Consider the following 21,135-nt stretch of genomic DNA (forward strand, 5'->3'; position numbering starts at 1 on the left):
TCTCAGACTTCAGTCTTCAAGACAGTATCTGAGAAGTAGCACATTTCAATCCAAAACCATAGCTCACCTAATAGTTACAAATCGGAGAGCAAAAATAAGCACCTGAAACTATCTACGAAGCGTCATGTCTTGGTGCGTAACTTTAAGTCTGAGTAGTCCTATTGAAATCATAATTATGAGTTGGTAAAAGTTAAGGCCTATAGTGCTGTGGTAATCCAAAACCAGCCACCCAGAGCATGTGTTTCAGAATCCGGTGTTTCGCTTATTCAGCTTATGGCTGCAGGTCTTATGATTGCCCAGATAACCTTGGAAACTTGAACTGAATGTAAGGGCTTGTCTTTGTGTGCACCACTCTAGTGCTTTAGCACCAAGGTGAGAGTTTCTTGCATTGGTGTCGTTAATTCCTTTCCTTTAGAACAGGGGTTCTCAGACTTTCGTACTTGTGACCCCTTTCACACAGCAAGCCTCTGAGTGCACCCCCCCTTATACATTAAAAACACTTGTATATATATTTTACACCGTTGTAAATACTGGAGGCAAAGCAGGGTTTGGGGTGGAGGCTGACAGCTTGCAACCCCCCCATGTAATAACCTCGCAACCCCCTGAGGGGTCCTGACCCCCAGTTTGAGAACCCCTGCTGTAGAGGCAGTAGTTATGGGGGTGGGAGAAGTTCTCATGCCAACATAGTGCTGTCTATGCGAGGCATTAGGCCAGTGTAACTGCATCGCTCCGGGGGTGGATTATTTCACACCCTGAGTGACATAGTTAGACTGATATAGATCTGTAGTGCAGACCTGACCTAACTCATGCGGTGTGGCTTTCTTGTGTTGGCAGACTGTCTGAAACCACTCGCCCCACACATCTGTATAGGGTGCTGCCTCTGGATCCTAACAGTGGTAATTCAAATGTAAAAACCATTGAGTCTGCTACTCATTTTAGCAGAAACATCAAACTACTGTGCTTATCCTACAGTCCCAAACTGCCTCTAATGTCTCCATTTGTGCTAATCCTCCAAGTCCCAGCTGCCTGAATCTTTCCCCCATGACAACTTCAATGATGCAGTGAAATAAAAATCTGGGGCCTACTGAATGCTGAAAATGTGGGGGCAACATAAATTGTGCTCAGTATCAAAATAAATAACATGCAGGCTCTTGTACTGATCATTTCATATTCAGCTCATTTAACGAAAGTTAGGCCCAGCTCCTCACTGGCTGTATATCACCCTAGTTAAGTTGAAGTCAACAGAGCGAGGCTACTCTACGCCATCTGAGGATCTGGCCTGTAATTTCATAATTTAAACTGCTGCATAATCCAGGGACCATGCTGCAGAATGTGGGTTTATTTGCGAGGGAGCAGGTAGGGCTGGGTTCAGATGTAGCCCCACTGAAGTCTTTCCACTATTCATAAATCTGGGCCCTTGATCTTCTCTGTAGGGTTGCCAGCTTTGGTTGGACGAATTCCTGGAGATTTCCTCACATGACATCATCTTTAACTGCTGGGGAGTCCAGGCCAAGCTGGGAGGGTTGGCACAACCCTGCTTCTCCATGACCCTTCCAAGGCCCTTGGCAGGGGCTTGCGCCGTGAGTGATCTGTCCGTAACTGCACCAGCCCGGGCCCTGGCACTAGGGCCAGGTATTTACTGGCCCGCTGTGGAATGCACCCGGTGGAGGGAGCTGTAGCTCAGGAAAGCTTGTGCTCAGCTAAATGTGTTAAGTCTCTAAGGTGCCACAAGTCCTCCTCTTCCTTGGGTCCGGACTTAAGGGGATTTCTTTCTGGTGTGGATTGTGCAGGGCGGTAAGGGGTGCCATGGAAGGGCTAGTACGGGAGCTCAGTCGAGGGGACCCTGGTGGGGAGGGAGGGAGGGGGGTAAAATCTCTGAATCAATATCCGTTGTATTTACAGGGGCACCCCCGCCTGGTGCTGGGGGGAGGCGGGGCTCGCACAGCAGGGGAGGATGGACGCGGCCTTTCGGGCTGAACCTTCCGGGCCACGAGCTGCGTTCTCCGCCGCGCCCTGCAGGCGGCGCTGTCCGCTCGCGGCGCCCCTGCGGATTCCGGCTCAGGCGCTTCTCTTGGGGGGCGAGGCCGCGGCTCGCTCCCGGCATGCACTGCGCGGCGCCCGGCAGCGGGGCCGGCCCGTGGCGAGGCGGCGCCGGGACTCTGCCCAGCCCGCAGCGGGAGCAGCCCCGCCCGGGGGGGCCATGGCCGAGCGGGCCGCTGCCCAGGTAAGGGCCCGGCGGGCGGGGGGGCCCCGGGAGCTTCTCCCCGCCCGGCCCGGGCCCCGGGAGCGCGGTGCTGCCCGGCCGGGCGGGGGGGTCCCTGGCGGCAGGGGCGGGGCCCGGCGCTGCTCCCCAGGTACCCCCGGGGGGTTCAGCTCCGCCCCGGGCGCTGGGGGGAAGCTGCCCGGTTCCCGGGGGCCCCCTTGGGCGCACGCCCGGCCCGGCCCGGCGGGGAGGTTGTCGGTCTGTGCGGGAGCCTCCCTTGCCCCAGAGAAACCGGCCGTCGTGCTCGGGCTTCCTGCTGTTGTGTCCAAGCTCCGCCGAGCCCCCGGCCGTGGGCGCCCTGGGGGGCTGTAGGTCCCCGCCGGGGTGCGCAGAGCGCGGGCTTGTGGAGAGCGTCAAGACACCAGCTCGTCGGTTGCTAGTTCGTGCAGTAAGGGCCGGGTGAGTGGTGCTGACTGGAGCCGCCAGGATCCCTTTTCGGCCAGACAGACGTTCCGGCTGAAAACCGGACACCTGGCCCTACCCCCCACCTTCCGCTTCCCGGAGCTGCCCCCGCAGCCTCGTGAAAACGGAGTCAGGGGATTGCGACCCACAGTTTGAGGACCGCTACACTAGTTATCTGGCTCAGTACCGGGGTAACTGGGTAAAACTGAATGGCCTGTGGGGCGCAGGAGATCAGGCTAGATGATCGAATGGTCCCTTTTGGCCCTAAAGCCTATGAATGTTCCACACTTGATATGAGTCCGACATTGTGGGGTTTCCATTTCAAATCTGCTTCACTACAGGAAGGGAAACAGTTCTTGTGCTGTTTTTTGCTGATGCTGACTTCGTTTTTCTTCCTGCAAGCAGGCTCCTGGTGTTCCCGAACAAACTCCTGTGAATGAAGCCCATCACCACACTACAGAGATCTCCTTGTGGACAGTAGTGGCTGCCATCCAAGCTGTGGAGAGGAAGGTGAATTCCCATGCCTCACGATTACTGAATCTGGAGAGGAGAACAGGGACAACTGAGAAGAAGTTAACAGACTGTGAGAAGACAGCGATGGAATTTGGTAACCAGCTGGAGAGTAAATGGACTATTTTGGGAACTCTGATCCAGGAGAATAACTTCCTGCAGAGGAGGCTGGAGAACATGGAAAACCTGCTGAGAAACAGGAACTTCTGGATCTTAAGACTGCCCCCAGGCACTAAGGGAGAAGTCCCCAAGGTAACAATATCCTAGCTTAGGGGTTGGCAGCCTTTCAGAAGTGGTGTGCTGAGTCCTCATTTATTCTTTACTCTAATTTAAGGTTTTTTGTGCCAGTAATACATTTTAAGTTTTTTAGAAGGTCTCTTTCTATATGTCTATAATATATAACTAAACTATTGTTGTAAGTAAAGTAAATAAGGTTTTTTAAATGTTTAAGAAGCTTCATTTAAAGTTAAATTAAAATGTAGAGCCCCCCAGATCGGTGGCCAGGACCCGGGCAGTGTGAATGCCACTGAAAATCAGCTTGTGTTTTGCCTTTGGCACGCGTGCCATAGGTTGCCTATCCCGTCCTAGCTAGTGCTGAGGGATAGGAACTTAGGTACTGAACGGGTTTTCATATCTTCTGATATGCAGGCCCCCTTAATTCACTTTATTACACCTTAGGTGCAGGGAGTGATCTTACTGGCTTCAAAGTGTCCAGTAACTTACTGGCCAGATCCAGTTGGTCCAGTCGTTTGTGGATAATGTACGGGACTGAGAGTCGGGACATCTGGGCTCTGTTTCCAGCTCAGTCACTGATTTGCTGTTCATCTCCAGCAAGTGCTGATGTGAAAAAGTAATATTAGGAGTGTACTTATGTATCACTTCTGATGCAATTTGGAAACAGTGGTTGGAAACTTACGCCACAGCTAGCCAACCAGATGCTCTCAACAGACCACCTACAAATGCTCCATGCAGTCAGTGGGAGCTGAGGGTGCTCTGCACTTTTCAGGAGACACACATCTTCTTGCTGAATTTGGCCCTGATTCTTCAAAGTTTCTGCTAAAATTCGTGCTCCGGTCTTGGTGCATCTAAGAGCACAGCACAAGATTCATTCCCTGCCATAAGGATCTCCTCCATAACCTATGGAAGTCAGTGGCATTCACTTGAGTGAGCTTTGGGTCAGGTCCTTATAGTCTAAGAAGAAGCTTATTATAACCCTTGTGATTCCAGGTGCCGGTGACATTTGATGACATCTCAGTCTATTTTAATGAACAGGAGTGGGAGAATTTAGAGGAATGGCAGAAAGAGCTTTACAAGAATGTTATGAAGGGGAACTATGAGACCCTGATCTCTCTGGGTAAGGATCAGTTTTCATAAGAACGGCCATACTGGTCAGACCAAAGGTCCATCTAGCTAAGTATCGTGTCTTCTTACAGTGGCCAATGCCAGGTGCCCCAGAGGGAATGAATAGAACAGGTAATCATCAAGTGATCCGTTCCCTGTCGCCCATTCCCAGCTTCTGGCAAACAGAGGCTAGGGACAACATCCCTACCCATCCTAGTTAATAGCCATTGATCCTGGCTAATAGCTATTTCACTCTCTGATTAGAAACAGTTCCTACTCTGGTTCCCATTGCAGGTTATTCTCCAGTTCCTTTGATTTCCAGTGGATCACTACTTCCCAGAGCATTAGCAATCGACAGCTCATACCACACACCCTCCTATTTAGAACTAAATTGGAAACTGCAGATGTATATCTGGTCCAGTGCTTCCTAGCTGCAGATAACCGTTGTAGTTACATGCTGCAGAGTACGCGAGGAGCCTGTTCATCGCTGCGATGCCTCTAATATCTAGTTTCAGAGTAGCAGCCTGTTAGGGGGCTTATTCCTTCACCCACTTACTTCCCTGGTCCTTGTCGCTTGAACAGAGAGCAACAATACCCGAAGTCCAAAGGTGCAAACAATTCAATGTTTATTGGGGTGAACTTCCAGCAAGCATGATTCCAGTTTCCTTCCTTAGTATCCTCCTTCCCAGCTCTGACACCACAGAGCCTTACACCTGTGTCCTTGTTCCCATTCCTGCCCTTAGCCAAACATGATTCCAATTTCCTTACCCACATTCCCTGTTCCCATTTTTCCCCACACACACCCACCCCCTCACTTCCTGATTGACTGCAGACTATATAGTAAAACTTGAGTTCAGCTTAGCTATACCTTAACCAATCATTTTCCTGAAATTTAACTAACCAATCCTAACATATTGTAACATGATTATGTAACCAATTATATCCCACCACCTTAAATTAGTTTACACCCAGCAAAATTAGTTATACAGCAGACAGGAACAATCACAGAACCAGACAGAGATTATACAGACAAACAATAGCAAAGTGGGAACTATAATGACAAAACAATACAGAAGTGAGGATTTCACATCCCAGCTATTGATAAGTGAGTTCTTGCCAGACAGGATGCTATCAAACTAAGTTTCCTTTTACATTATCTAGGCACTTCCCTTTCTCTGGAGGCGATAGGCACTATCAGGACAGGATTGTATTCCTAAGAGCCCAATAGCACCTTCTTTCAGTGTGACTAGTTTGGAATGTGAGGATGTGACCGTTCGCTTCCCAGCTTATGGCTGCCTCTGCTGCTTAGCCAAAGGCCTTAGCCTAAGAACAGGGCCTCAGACTGTCACAGTAAAAGAAGGCTCTTACACCATCAGACAGTGATTTTGATTCTTTCTTTTATACCTCTATAACTAGCCAAGTATTAAGAATACACCTAAATTCTTAAAGGATAGGCCTTTACAGACAGGCCTGAATATCTATATCCTAACACAGCCGTGTTAGTCTGTATTCGCAAAAAGAAAAGGAGGACTTGCGGCACCTTAGAGACTAACAAATTTATTTGAGCATAAGCTTTCGTGAGCTACAGCTATCTAGTTTTCCCAAACCCTTTGAAGCATGTGGAATGTCTCCCATTGACTTTAGAGCACTTTGGATCAGGTTTGGCAAGTTTAAGTGATTGTCAGGTCACACAGGGAGTCTGTGGCAGAGCCAGGAATTGAACCCAGGTGTGCTGAGTAGCAGGCCAGTGCCTGAAATACAAAACCATCCTTCGTTTCCTTAAAGATCCAGATCACTCCATCCTGTGGTAAAATCAGTCTTCTGCTGATTTAAAATCTCAGTCCTACCATTGTATCAGCTAGTTCTTTGAGTGTATGTCCATAGGGTGCTGCACCGTAGGATGCATGCACGCTATGTGCTCTTGACTGGAAACTACAAAGCAGTGTCTGCAGGCCCACATCTGCTCAGAGTGGCGCCTCCAAATGAGGGGATATAGGGGGGCACGGACCTGCTGCCACTCAGTTCCTTCTCAACTGCCTGCGGCTCGAGATGGAGTGGTTGCATGTCCGCTGGTTCTCAGCTTCCCGCCTTTCTTAACATAGTGATTTATTCTTAGTTTTTCCTGTGTTTGTGTGATCATTTTTATTTCTGCATTCAGTTTTAACACAGCTTCTCCCCCCCCCCCCCGCCCTTTTTCTTTCTATAGTCCATTTTGGTCCATTAACACTCTGTATTATGCGAAAGATCCTGGGGTTTAAGTCCTGCCAAACCTGCCACAGGTCTTTTCTCTGTAGTGACAGGCATTTGAGCTGCCTTGGAGACACCCACATTCTGTCCAAGTGTAAGATCAGTTCAGGGAGGCTAGACTGAAGCTCCTTCTAATGGAATGCTTGCTAGCCCCGGCGGGGCCCGCGTCCTCCTCCTTACATTGGCTTCAATGTCCCAGTGGCTGTTGCAGCACTTTGAGAGGTGGAGACTTCTACCTCTCCCTCAAGACTTAGTTCCTTATAGCCGTCTCTTCAGCTGGAAGAATGGAAGAGCTCAGTGCTCTTATGGCAGAGCTAGATGAAAGCCGCCTATCGGTGTTTTACCCAAAGCCTCTGGAGAGGAGACCAGTCTACTTATACTAGGTGTCAGAATAGCTCTAACCTTCTACCTGGGCTTCTCAGAGATTATTTGTATCATCTGCTGAGAGGATGAAGGGAAACCCTATTTCCACTCAGACTGTCTAATGGGTTGCAATTCAACTTGTTTAGAACATGCTGCAATGCGGCCCCCTCACAAAGTGACAGCACGCTCCTCTCCGGACCTCAGTCCACAACTATAGCTCTGCTGAAAGACATTCCCATAACGGAAATGTGTAGGACTGCAACTTGGTCTTCTGTTTACACCTTTGCCAAGCATTATGCCATCTTACCTACTTCTGCCTTTGGTGACGCAGTACTCCGAACCATCTTGGACTTGCCTCCCTGTGGAGTTTACTGCTTGAGAGTCTCCTCTGGTGGAGCACCCATAGGGACATATACACTCAAAGGAGGAGGAGAGGTTATTTACCTTATAGGACCTCGAGTTCTTTGAGATGTTTTGTCCCTATGTCAGTTCCACCTTCCTTCCCCTCGGCTGCAGATGCTCTTCTTCACAGTCAAGGAACTGAGTGTCAGTGAGTTCACACCTCCTTATACGCCCTTTTGTGGAGGCACAAGGTCCCGCTCTGCGCAGGCCTACAGACCCTGCTTTGCTGTCTCTCATTGAGAGCACATGGGTGTGCACATGTAACCTTTGCGGGGGGATGAGTTCATTTCATTGTCCTTCTCTAGTGCCTAAAAAACCCAACTCCCACAGAAAGGTAGCTGGAAACCCAAAATTCAGTCTAAGGATTTTCAGCAAGGATTGCACAGTGTCAACCTCCCCACATTCAAGTCCCCAGAAGAACAAAAGGAATGAACTTAATTAAGTACCAACATTATAAATCTTATGATAAAGAAACATAATGAATAAGAATAACTTAATTTCTACAACATAACTTGGCAACTGTATACATTGTCTTCACAGTTATGCATAAACATAAAGAAAACAAATTAAATCTAAACAGCTCAGTCTCCACAGAAACACAGTGAGGGGAAACTCAGAGTTCCCAAAAGTTTAGGTTGAGTTCACCTGAGTCTGATTCTTTGACCACCAAATCTGTACAGTCTGCTGGTTCAAAAGCAACATCTTCCCTCCACTTGCTTCTAGGAATCTTCAGTTGGAATCCATGCAGATTCTTCCTCTGCTGAAATCACTGCTAGCCAATCACTCAGTTAAGTGTATAGATTTAAAACAAACCCTGTTACAAGAAATTGCAAAATATAAATGACTCTTTCCCCATGATCAATTTTAAAGAAAAGCTGGTGAATCGCACTGGTTGAGTTAATGTAATTAAAACATTTGGGATAAAATCAATACAACGTTCACAGTATACAATTACAATAAAATAAATTTACCTCCCAATTTCCCCTTCCTTTAATTAACGCTGGTTGTGCTTCCCTGTTGTCGGTTTAACAACATTACTTACCTGCTGAAAAATGCTTCAGAGTTAGGGAAAACAATCTGCTTTCTGCTCCTGGGCTCAGCTTCTCCCAGCCTACGCAGGGCACATGGCAGCTGTTTTGCAAAAGGCCCTACCTGGTTGCTGTCCTGGTGTCTGACCCCAGCAACAGGGAACCTACTGGAGCATGCCCAGAACTACCACACCCAATTCCAGAAACTTCCAGATGTGGAGTTCTAAATCCGCCTAGCAACAATGACCCCAGAACAACTTACTCCTACCCTCTCCCCTCATAGATCTCTTAAAGCAGTGGTTCTCAACCGATTTACCATTATGGGCCACATATGTAGCTCTCTATATGTTATGTGAGCCGCATTCACGCAATATATAGACTAACTGTATGGCCCTGGGGATGTCACATGGGCCACAGCTGTGTGCTGATTGGGCTGCAGGTTGAGTTCCACTGTCTTAAAGAGATATCTCCCTCTTAGGCAAGTTGGTTACATGCACAGCTTATGGTGCGCATACCCATAGGGATAAAATATCTTGAAGAATTAAAGTTACCGTAAGGTAAGTAATCTCTCCTTTTGTTCACCTGGTAATAATATAGCATTGAACATTCCTCCCTGAACTGGCTCTGGCCGATCAACTCCCCTTCTATGTGGTGACCCCCGGCTCTTCTGCTGGGAAGCACACCCGACCTCCACAAGAAATGGTATCTTTTTACAGGATCCTTATTAGGTATTGGCCTCCTTTCAGATCTGTCGTCCGCTCCAGCGAGGGAAGGGGAGCTGGTTTAAAATCATTTAGTATTATTTGCAATGAATATTAATAGGCCATGACGTTCCCTTAACATCTGCTACCATGAACAGACTACGCTGTTTCTAAGCCAGACATTCTGTCCCGCATTGAACGAGGGGAGGAGCCTTGTGTCAGCGATCGGTGGGAATCCCTGGAAGGATTGGAGGAAAGAATCCAGAAGAAGGAAGGGCTGGTGGAAAGAGAAATCCCTGTGGACCCTAGCGCCGGTGAGTTCTACCAAGTATCGCAAACCCACACGTTCTCCGTAAGGGCTAAAAAATGCAGGGTTTGGGCAAGGGCTGAGAGAGAGTCGTCGGCAGGGCCCAGCGCTTTGTTACTCATCATCCAACAAGCTGAAGGAAGATGAGAGAAGGGGGCTGCAGGCCAGTGGGCCACGAAGTGTTCTGTAGTCTGCATACGAGGCACTGAACTTCCTGTTGGAAGCGCAGCTCCAGAGCACACACAGGTGAACTGCTACTCCTGGCTGGCTGTAGGAGTCTCTTGGAGCCCTCCCAAGTATCTGCCAGGCATCTCATGTTCATGAACTGGATTTGCACTTGAAACCCACATGCCAGCCACACCCTGTCTCAGCCCCTGCCACGCCCCCTTTTCGCCCTTACTCTGCCCAGGCAGAAGTGAAACACCCCCCCCCCCCCCCAAGACAAGAGGATGAAAAGTGGACAAGGCAGGGGGAGCTGTGTGACCCTGCAGGGTACAATATTACAGGAGTGTGGGAATTCCTCAGGCTCCCCTGGGAAAAGCAGAGATCTGCTTTCCTGAGGATCACGAGTTCTGCCTCTGTTCAGCTCAGGTTTAAAATCACATGTAAGTGCCTGGTGAATATGAATAAACCACTCATTTCCCCTCAACTCTGTCTTCATGAATAGGCCATGCCATTTCCAACCCTGACATCCTGTCCCGGGCTGAAGGAGGGGAGGAGCCGTGTATCAGGGGTCAGAGGGGTTCGGCGGACAGAGAAATTCCCGTGGAGCCCAGCACAGGTGAGGAGTGAGTTGGAACCTGGACTTGGTGAGAGGCGTGAACAGCACCTGGCCCATCATCATGAGAAAACACATCCAGACAGATGTGGTTATACATCTGTTTTCCCTTCTCTCCACAAAATGTTATCAACCTTCCACCCGTCCCAGAGAGCTCTAGCCCCAAATCCTTTGCAGAAAGGGGTCAATACGTGTTTGTAAAACACACACTAATTTGTTTCTGTTTCTCATTAACATAATCACCAGTTTCCACATCTGACACTTTAATCTGGATTAAACAAGAGGAAGAGCTGGATGCTGGGGATCATCAGGAATTGGGGGAAGGAAGAATTCTCTCAGGCTCCAGCATGGGTGAGCATTGACTTGCTCCTGCAGGTTGCTCTTGTGCAAAACTCCCATTGGCTATGGGGGAGTGGGTGTGATGGGTTGCCCGCCCCGGTCTGGGGAGCCACCTGATGTACTGGGGTACCACTCCGCCTGCCTGACCCACCAGTCTGGGTTCCCTTAACACTGTACTGCTATGCAGCCTGTCAAGCCCTTCCCCAAGCTTCAGGCTGCACTTTACCAGCGCACATACAAGTAGGGACACCCCCAAGTGCAGAAACACACAGACACTGAGATTAGCTCTGCATGAGAAGGCTCAGCTAAGGAACTGCCCAGTTACTCAAGTGCTCACCCCCCTCTGGAGTGTAAACTCAAAAGAACTGTACAGTGTAAGTACATAACATTTGCTCTCTCCCTCAATGTGGAGAGAGATATGCACAGCTTTTTGCCCCTTAGTTATGAATTCCACAAACTGGTTTTAGAAAAACAAAAACGAGTTGTTTAACTACAAAAGATGGATTAAAAATGATTGTAAGTGATAGCAAATAGACCAAAGCAGATCCCCTTAGTAAATAAACAAAAAATGCAAACTGAGCTTAAAACACTAGATAGGTAGGATATAAATTAGCAAATTCTCACCGTGAGTGATAAACAGGCTGGCAGATTCTTAAGGCACATGTTGCCTTGGCTTTCCCAGGTTTTCATACTCAGGCTAAAAATCCTTCTCACCTGGGACCATCACTTCCCACAGTTCAGTCCTTGCCCCCAATGTGTTTCCAGTCGTGGTGTTGTAGGGAGAGTGAGGTCCCCCCATGCTATCATTATGCCCCTTTTATATCTTCTCCCCACTTGCTGGAAAGCTCTTTTCCTGTGACCTGGGTCAAAGAGTTCTTATTGTGTAGCGCTATCTCTGAGAGGTTTCTATTGTACACAGTTCCTGGGGTAATCCTCATGTTTGTGTGCATTTCCTCAATAAGCCATTAACATGGTTTGGCCTTTTTACTGTTGTACCTGAAAGGCTGCATGTGGATGTTTTCAACCCCACAACATGTTTCAGTAACACATATATAGTCCCTTAGAGACTAACCAATTTATTTGCGCATAAGCTTTCGTGAGCTACAGCTCATTTCATCGGATGCATACTGTGGAAAATACAGAAGACGTTTTTACACACAAACCATGAAAAAATGGGTGTTTACCACTACAAAAGGTTTTCTCTCCCCCCACCCCACTCTCCTGCTGGTAATAGCTTATGTAAAGTGATCACTGTCCTTACAATGTGTATGATGATCAGGCTGGGCCATTTCCAGCACAAATCCAGGGTTTAACAAGAAAGTCTGAGGGGGGGGGGGGTAGGAAAAAACAAGGGGAAATAGGTTGGGGGGGGGTGGGGGGAGAAAACTTGGATTTGTGCTGGAAATGGCCCACCTTGATTATCATACACATTGTAAGGAGAGTGATCACTTTACATAAGCTATTACCAGCAGGAAAGTGGGGTGGGGGGAGAGAAAACCTTTTGTAGTGATAATCACCCATTTTTTTCATGGTTTGTGTGTATAAAAACGTCTTCTGTATTTTCCACAGTATGCATCCGGTGAAGTGAGCTATAGCTCACGAAAGTTTATGCCCAGATAAATTGGTTAGTCTCTAAGGTGCCTGTGACAGGTGTCGGTCGGTCCTCCGAGCCCCTAGAGGCGAATGGAGAGCTATGGTCTCCGTGGCAGGCCTCGGCCACACCTTCCGGGCGTTGGGGAATTAGCGGGGAAGGTGTGCCGGCCGGAGTCAGCGGCGCGCCCCTCGGGCGGGGGAGTGCCGGGGTAGGGGAACGCAGGCCCACCCAACTCCACTGGGTTCCAGCCCAGGGCCCTGACAGCGGCGGGAGGCAAAAGTCCTGCTGCTGGGTCAGCGGGGCCGTCCGCACCCGCTAACCAAACACACCCACCCCACGGTGTAGTTCGGCCCCTGGGCTACTTCCTACCTGGTCTCTCAGGCGGGCCGCTCCGGTCCCTCCATCTTCTCCTGGTATTCCGCTGCGGGCCGCTCCCGCTCCCCCTCGGTATCGGACTCACGCTGGCCCGGGCTGCAGTCAGGCCCCTCCAGGTCCTCTGGGTATTCAGCGGCCGGCAGCCCTGGTTGCCACAGGCCTTCCCCCCGGTCAGGCTCCTCCTTGCCCAGGGCTTCGCCTGGGTCAGCAGCAAGATCGCGAGGGAGCAGCCTGTGTCTGTCTCCCTCCCTGGTGCTCTCTTCACTGGGCGGAGGGCCCCGTCCTTTGTACTTCCTGTCCCACCTTTCCCCTTCCGGGGATTGGCGGAAGCTTGGCCTGGCCCTGCCCAGTCAGGCTCAGAGGGTGGCTCTTTACCCTCTGGTTCGGAGGGGAGCCAACCTGGCTCCCTACAGTGCCACAAGTATTCCTTTTCTTTTTGCAAATACAGACTAACACGGCTGTTACTCTGAAACCTGACATATATAGCCAAACTTCATAACTTCACATACAACAATAGCACATACAATCCAATGAGATATTAAGGTCTAGCAGATCAAGACTTTTAGAATGATACCTTACAAGACATACTTTGTACAAAACATGTCCTAACTACATGACAGTGGTGAATATTGGGGTGTCAGGGTGTCACAGTGGGGCTCTAAAGGATTGAAACACTTCAAAGGAGGTGAGTGGAGTAGCTACCTGCGGCTCCTCGGAGCTCCTCCACCTCTGTTTGTTCTTACCTGTTCTAAATGATCATTTATTATTATTTGTATTGCACTCCTGAATCAGGGCCCCATTGTGCTAGGTGCTGTATGAACACAGAACAAAAAGACAATCTCTGCCCCAAAGAGTTTACAGTCTAATAGTAGTAGGCATCCATCAGTCTCAGGAGCCCATGAATGTGCGCCCCTGAGAGGTAAAGAATTTACTCAGTTGGTTTTATGCCTGGAGAGACCCACTTGAGAGAGACAATCTCTGCTGCATCTGTCACATTTAAAGGTGGTGTCTTGACTCTTTGGGCCCTGCCTTCTGTGAGCTCTTTTCTTCTCTGCTAAGCTGGACAGCTTTCTCCCGGAACTCCAGAGACCTTTGTTAAACTCTTGTTTCCAAAGGCTCCGGTCTTGAGTGTGATCTTCCCATTTGTCCACATCCATTTCTTGGTCTCGCTTGCACACATCCTTGAAATGCAATTTTGGGCTTCCGTTGCGTCTTTTTCCAGATGCCAATTTGCCGTAGAGGATGTCCTTTGGGATGCGCCTATCATTCATTCAGCACACATGCTCAAGCCAGCGGAGGCTTCTCTGTTTGTTTGAGGAGTGTTTGGATGCTGGATATGCTGGCCTGTTCGAGGACCTCAGTGTTGGTGACTCTGTCCCTCCAAGAGATTCCAAAGATTCATTGAAGGCAACGCATATTAAAGCTGTTGAGCCTCTTTTCCTGATGAGAATATAAGGTCCCGGTCTTGCTCCCGTACAAAAGTGTGCTGATAACACACACATGATACACACAGATCTTTGTGTGTTCTGTCAGTTGTTGTTCTGCCAGACCCTCCTTGTTCAGTCTAGACATTGCTGTGGCGGGTTTTTCAATGTGGATGTTGAGTTCTGTTTCAAGTGAAAGGTTGACTGCGATAGTGGACCCCAGGCATGTGAATTTGTTCACCGCTTCACGTTCATAGTTGTTGATCTTGATGGAGAGTGCTTCCTCAACTCCTTGGCACATTGTTAGTCTTTTTTAGGCTTCTAGTAAACTCAAAGTCTTGGCAGGCTTTAGAAAAACTGTCCATTAAACTTTGAAGATGAGCTTCTGTGTGGGTTGTCACTGCTGTGTCATCAGCAAAGGAGGTGTTGGATAAGGGCCTCCCGAGTCTTGGTTTTAGATCTGAGTCTTGCAAGATTGTACAGCAATCCATCAGACCTTGTGTGCAAGTAGATTCCCTCAGCTGAGGAACCAAAAGCTTGTTTCAGTAGCAGGGAGAAGAAGATCCCAAACATAGTTGGGGCAAGTACACGGCCTTGCTTAACTCCGCTATGAGTCATATTGAACTGTGCTGTACATGTTTTCATGGAAGGATCGAATCATGCTTAGGAGCCTGGGGGGACATCCAATCTTTTCTAGAAGCATGAATAGTCCACTTCTACTGACAAGGTCAAAAGCCTTTGTGAGATCGACAAAGGCTATGTAGAGGAGCTTCTTTTGTTCTCTGCATTTCTCTTGTAGTTATCTCAGCAGGAAGATCATGTTGATAGTAGACCTTTCAGCTCTGTAGCTGCACTGTGATTCAAGATAGATTCTGCCTGCAAGGGTCTGAAGTCTGTTCAGGACAAGTGGGCAAAGGCTTTTCCCATAATACTAAGAAGGGAAATGCCATAATAGTTGTTACAGTCGCTCCTGTCACCCTTGTTTTTATAGAGTGATGATGTTGCCGTCTCTCATTTCTTGTGGTACTTCACCTTCTTTCCAGGATAGGCAGAGCAACTCATGAAGATGTTGCAGTAGAATAGATTTTCTGCATTTTATAACCTCGGTTATGCAGTTTTTTCCAGGGGCCTTTCCATTGGGGAGACCATCTATGGCAAGGCTAAGCTGCTCAATAGTTCGCTCATTGTCAAGTTGGTTCATAACAGGCAGGCTTTTGATGGCGTTGATGGCTATGTCCGTAACAATATTTAATTAGAGTAAAGGTCAGAGTAGTGTTCTACGCAGGGATTCATTTGCTTGGTGCGATCACTGATTGTTTCCCCTGTTGTTGATTTCAATGGGGCTGTCTTCTTTGAAGTTGGACCCAAGGCTTTCTTGATCCCGTCATACATGTTTCTGATGTTGTCTGCATCAGCTGCTACTTGGATGCCTTCACATAAGTGCAGCCAATAGTCGTTGGTGCAGTGTTGAGCAGTTTGTTGTACCTTGGTTCTTGCCACTCTCAGCACTGGTAAGGTTTTCTCATTTGGGTCTCTCTTGTAGGTGGTTTAGGCTGGTGTGTTTGGCCTCTATGACTAGTGTCAATACACTGGAATATGCGTCAAACCAGTCGTTGATCTTGTTTTTCTTCTTCCTAAAGATTCAGAGCTGCATTGTAGATTGTGTTCTTCAGTTGCTCATGCTTCAGCTGGGCACTTGTGACACAATCACTGGTCTCAAGGGTTTGTAGTATGTTCTTGTATTGGTGTGGCTTTTCTTGGTCTGCTATGGCACTAAGGTTAATATGAAGGCATCTTTTTACTTTAGATATGTGTATTTTCTTTGGTTTAAGTCTGATCTTGCTGTGTACCAGAGAGTGGTCTGTGTTGCAATCAGCATTTTGATAACTCTGGGTAATGAGGACAATGTTAAGGTTGGCATGCCTTGTGATGATAAGATCCAGTTGGTGCCAGTGGCCAGATCAGGGATGTTTCCAAGACACTTTGTGTTGCGACTTTGTCTGGAAGAATAAGTTTGTTACACAGAGATAATAGGAATAAAGTTCTAGCAGTCTCTGACGGTTTACATTCATCTTACCAGTTCCGTGCTGACCAAGAGAGTTGGTCCATGCTTTATGATCAGCTCCCACCCTTGCATGAAGTCCCCTAACAGGAAAACATATTTGTGTTTTGGAATCCTGCTGATGGTAGTGTTCAACTGGTCATAGAACTGGTCCTTGATGTCAGAAGACGAGGAGAGCGTTGGGGCATACACACTCACAAGATTGACTGAGTCCTCAGATGTGAACAAGTGTGCTGCCAAAATTCTCTGATCCATTTGTATGTGGCTCAGTCATCCCCAAAAGTGAGTTCTCAATGGCAAATCCCACTCTGTGCTCTCGTGTTTCTTCTGCGCTTTCCCCCTGCCAGATAGACGTGTAGTCTTTTTCTCTGAGAGAGCTGCTTGATGCTAGCCGAGTTTCTTGGAGGGATGCGATATCCACATTGAGTCGTTTCAGCTCGTCATTGATCATGGCAGTTTTACGTGCATCGTTGATCTGTTGAAGGTCCTCAGGTAATCCAGTTGTCATGGTGCATACGTTCCAGCATCCTGTCTTTAAGGATGTTTTCTTTCTTTTACTTGATTTGCCTGGTGCATTGGTCACAGTCCACTTGTCAAGCTATAAAACTCTAAGCTCCAAACACCCATTTGAAGCAGGCAGACTGTGGTGGGATAACACCCTATTGTCTGGGGGCTGCCCAGTTTTATGGGGGGTGGTAGTTGTCCAGTGAGATATGATGATCTTTCCCACCGTCAGAGACAGCCCCTGGCATTCAACTCTGTGCCAATAGAGTAAGAGCTTAGAAGCAGTGACGACTGCCTCCCGAGTTGTGCCGACATGTGAGGTGAAGCTGGAGTACCTCTCCAGGGCACAAGCCCGGGCATATGCTATGGAGGCCCTGAGTTGCCCATGCATCAGGACCCCCCTCTCGGTGTCACTGGTAAAATCCAGAGAAGAGGAAGAACCAATACATCTGGTACCTGATCTGCTGCAGGAGTTGCCAGAAAGTTTCTAAAATATTAGTCTCTGACTGCCTTTGGAGCTCTGCTCCAGATTTTCTGTCTGAGTTTACTCGCATAGGCTTACATTCTCTCGAATTCACCACAAGGCAGGGGGCTTTTCTGTCAGGGTTTGCTCCCTTTACCTTATGCCCTCCCTGGCTACCCACAAGGTAGTGGGGTTGATGAGCTGCAGGTAGTACCATCTACTCTCATTACGGTAGCAGGCATAGCCTGACCTGACGCTTACAGTCTAACAGCCCCATTGTAAATGTATAGCCGTTATTTGATGGTGAATGTCAGTCACTGCCTGTGTGACTAATGGGGGGCAGTTGATCCTGTGTGCTGAGTGTTTGATGCGATGCAGAAGAATGGGGTCCCTCCTTTACTCTGCCCCCATTCCTTCTCTGGGGGAATGTTTACCCCTCGACACCCAGCTTGGAGGGGTGGTTTCAGGCTCATAACATCAGTCATGCCGTGATGCAGGAGGTGTGTAGGCTAGAAGTGTCATGACACCCAACCCAAATTGCGCTGTCTAGCACACAAGATTTCAAGCCAAGACGAGCCCTACTTTAGGTCTGTTGAGTTCATATGCTGAAGCAATAAATTACTCATTGGGCCATTGAAAACTGTCAGTTTTTTCTGCACAGAATCTCTTAGCCAGGGGAGCTTTCTTTCCAGATCAAAGCACTAATGCCTCTCTCTCTCTCTCTCTCTCTAATCTAGCAAATGATGGGACAGCGAGCAAAGAGGAGGAGAAGCCCCAGGAGGGATGTCTGAAAAAGTTAGAACCACACAGGATTTTCTTGGTGAAATCAGAAGAGGAGGGTTTGCAGAGCCTACAGCAGGGAGTGGCTGCACAGCTGGCTAACCCTGCAGTCATCAGAGTGGAGCAATCAACCCAGTGTGGCCGAGACTTCGGCCTGCTCAAGGGCTTTGTGGTGCAGCCGGGGGAGAAGCCCTTTGCCTGCGGTGAATGCGGGAAGAGCTTCCGGCTGAAGGGGAATTTGGTCAAGCACCTGCGGAGCCATGCCAAGGTGCGGCCCTACAAGTGCACCGAGTGCGAGAAGAGCTTCAACTGCCGGTCAGAGCTGCTGCGCCACCAGATGATTCACCGCGGGGAGAAGCCCTACAAGTGCAGCGAGTGCGAGAAGAGCTACAGCCGCAAGGTGTATCTGCTCAACCACCAGCGTGTGCACACGGGGGAGCGGCCCTTCCAGTGCATGGTGTGCGAGAAAAGCTTCCGGCAGAAGGCCGTGCTCATCTCCCACCAGCGCCTGCACACGGGCGAGCGCCCGTACAAGTGCACCCAGTGCGACAACAGCTTCAGCGAGAAGTCCAAGCTCAACAACCACTACCGCGTCCACACGGGAGAGTGGCCCTACAAATGCACCAAGTGCGACAAGAGCTACAGCCGCAAGGAGTACCTGCTCAACCACCAGCGTGTGCACACGGGGGAGCGGCCCTTCCAGTGCGCTGAGTGCAGCAAGAGCTTCACGCTCAAGACGAGCTTCATGAAGCACCAAAGAAACCACATGGGAGAGAGACCGCACCAGGGCGGCCCAGCTGCTAAAAGCCATGGCGGGTCTGTCGGCCATGAGGGTAATGACCCGGGAGAAGGGCTGAAGTGCCGCACTGAGTGTGGGGAAAGCTTCACGGGGAAGCCTGAGACACACCAGCAGGTCCATGCTGGGGAATGGCCACATCAGTGTGGCACGGGTGGGAAAAGCTTCCGATATGAGGAATCTCTGAAAGAACATCAGAGCCTCCACAGTGCAGAGCAAGGGCATCTGGAGATTTCTCGGAGCCCTGGACAGGGAGCAGAGGCTGGACTCCTGGTTGTAAAGATGGAAGATACGTGGTAGCCAGTGGAGTTAACGTACAGCAGGTGCGTTAGTCAGATGAAAGGCAAGAGGAGGAGTTGAAACATCCCATCAGATCAGCGTGTGTCTGAGCCCCTGGAGGAGAGGTGGAAACCCAGCCAGTGGGCTTCCTTCCGTCACCACCTGAAAGGGGAACCAGGGACACTAGCTGAGGAGGATTCTTTTCTCTCAACTGAAAATGCAGCAACGGCACCATGGGGACACGCAGGGGAACCAACTTCTGCTTGTGAAACATCGCCACGTGGCTGCAGGCGGAAGGCACCGGGAGAGGAAGAAGTCGGAGGGACGTGAATGACCGGGAGTAGGAGGGAGATGGGCACTCTGTATGGAAGGCCTGCTGCTGGGCATCACTGGACAAGACTGAATCGCAATTGCTTAGGACATAAGCAGACATCTCAAGTTCAGCCCCATGGCCAGCAATAGCTTAGGAGATCTAGTCTGTTCTTGTTCCTAACGTGTCCCTCGCTTTAGCCTTCACTCACCTTGAGGTCATGTGAATTCTCTAGTGACTCCAGCAGAGGAAGGACTCGAGAGTAAAATTAAAGTGGGGGAGATAATGAGAAATACCCTGAAAAAATCGTGAACACATGGGAAGTTCGTACTGCAGGTAAATCCAAAGAGATGTTCTCCCCGAGTCCTGACCCAGGAACTATCTGGGCATGTCACCACAATGGAACTTTTCACTTGGGCAAGTGGGGTGTGTGTGTGGGGGGGTAGTTGAGCTATTTCTTATCACGTAACATGTACAAATCTGATCACGGTCACCTCATCCTTCAGAGTGAGAAGGCGGTTGTTCCTACCTCCCCCACAACAACACCTCGGTCATTTCAGGGTTTCTCCCATAATCCTTTATTTTGATGTACGTACTGTAATTAGCATGGTTCGCTGTTAACCAAGGCTTACCAGGGCCTCTTGAATGAGCCCAGCAATAGGAACACGTACCGTTACATCGCAGTGAGCTTGCAGTTACCTGCTACAGTGTTCAGGATATTGTAAATATCATTAATAAGCAAATCATACTTTTAACGTGCACCCTGTTGCAATGTGTAGAGACAGGCCGTGGGCTGAAGGATGCTGTTGCTTTCTCCTTCCAGCTGCTCATGTGCTTCTTCAGTCCCCATTGCACTGGTTTTCTCCTTACTGATTTTTAATATGTTTAGACTAATCAGGAAGCAGAACCTTCACTCCCTCCCAAAAGACACCGTTAACTCTTGCAGTCTTGTCTCGAGTCTTGGGATATTGGGTGTCTGTCAAGCCCCATCTCCTAGAGGCAACTGATTACAGGAGGCTCTAAGCTTTTGTTTAAAAAAAACCCCACATTTCTGTTCCTTGTTGTGGATAAAAACTTGAAAATGTGACCAAGTGTAACCTAAAATCTCAGAAGGCAAGAAAGAAGAGCCCAACATCTATTTGTTTTTAAGTCATGATTTTGAGGGGCCTGACGATTTTTGAATGTGTGGCATGGGCAATACTGCAAGTATCTCTTTTGTGTGGCTACATCACATGGGTGGAGTCCCCCCTGTACAGAGACTGCTCATCAAGGCCTCTGTCCCCTAGTGGTTACCCCATTTCAGCTTCTTTTAGCCTGACTCTTATCTCATGTAGGGCAGTGTTACTCCTTTGACTTCAGTGGAGTTGCTGTTGATTTACATAACTAGGAGTGAGAGCAGACTCAGGGCCTGTGTTTTCCTAACAGATTTTCCTCAAAGCAAGCATGTCTGTTCCTCACAATACCCCTTTCCCAGTAAAGCCTTTCTTTTGATGACACTCGGTGCCTCTCCGGCTGCTTAATTTAATAAATCCTCTCTATCATCGTTACTTATACACATCTGCTCTATTTTGGATACTGTGTTTTAAAAACTGATTTTGTGATAAGAACTAAAGGCAAAGTTAAAGAATATGAGGGTCCTTTATTTACTTGAGCAATACAATTAGTAAACAAAGAAATACTCATTGCCAATCTCTTTAGAGCATAACATAAAAATGGCCATACTGGGTCAGACCAATGGTCTGTCTAGCCCAGTATCCTGTCTTCTGACAGGGGCCAGTGCCAGATGCTTCAGGCAGTTGGAGGTTGAGGGACATCCGGTGGATAGGGTTGCATCCCCTGGCTATTAGCCATTGATTGACCTATTCTC

General features: G+C 48.7%; 1 protein-coding gene across 5 annotated transcripts; it reads left to right on the plus strand.

Annotated features, from left to right (window-relative positions):
• The first annotated feature begins 1,508 nt into the window (after positions 1-1,508).
• Positions 1,509-20,764, plus strand: LOC311515493 (zinc finger protein 783-like). Of its 5 annotated transcripts, none has more exons than XM_084618595.1 (7): positions 1,509-1,580; positions 3,071-3,427; positions 4,403-4,529; positions 9,416-9,571; positions 10,232-10,345; positions 10,589-10,693; positions 17,841-20,764. In XM_084618595.1, exons 1-7 carry the CDS (start codon positions 1,545-1,547, stop codon positions 18,977-18,979), a joined length of 2,034 nt encoding a protein of 677 aa, XP_084474721.1. In that variant the 5' UTR covers positions 1,509-1,544; the 3' UTR covers positions 18,980-20,764. The 5 variants fall into 5 exon arrangements, with proteins under 5 accessions (XP_084474721.1, XP_084474724.1, XP_084474723.1 ...); XM_084618597.1 differs by lacking the exon at positions 1,509-1,580 and adding an exon at positions 2,114-2,224; XM_084618596.1 differs by lacking the exon at positions 1,509-1,580 and adding an exon at positions 2,119-2,224 and having other exon boundaries at positions 3,068-3,427.
• The last annotated feature ends 371 nt before the right edge of the window (positions 20,765-21,135 follow it).

Source organism: Lepidochelys olivacea (genome assembly GCF_965140295.1).
Source record: "Lepidochelys olivacea isolate rLepOli2 genome assembly, chromosome: 2".
Lineage (NCBI taxonomy): Eukaryota > Metazoa > Chordata > Testudines > Cheloniidae > Lepidochelys > Lepidochelys olivacea.

Bases quoted from the DNA above. Each gene is read 5' to 3' on its own strand.
- LOC311515493 (XM_084618595.1), top strand. From the start codon at position 1,545: ATGACCCTTCCAAGGCCCTTGGCAGGGGCTTGCGCC. The intron at 9,572-10,231 runs GTGAGTTCTACC...CTTCATGAATAG, and splicing joins CCCTGTGGACCCTAGCGCCG to GCCATGCCATTTCCAACCCT. The intron at 10,694-17,840 runs GTGAGCATTGAC...TCTCTAATCTAG, and splicing joins TCTCTCAGGCTCCAGCATGG to CAAATGATGGGACAGCGAGC.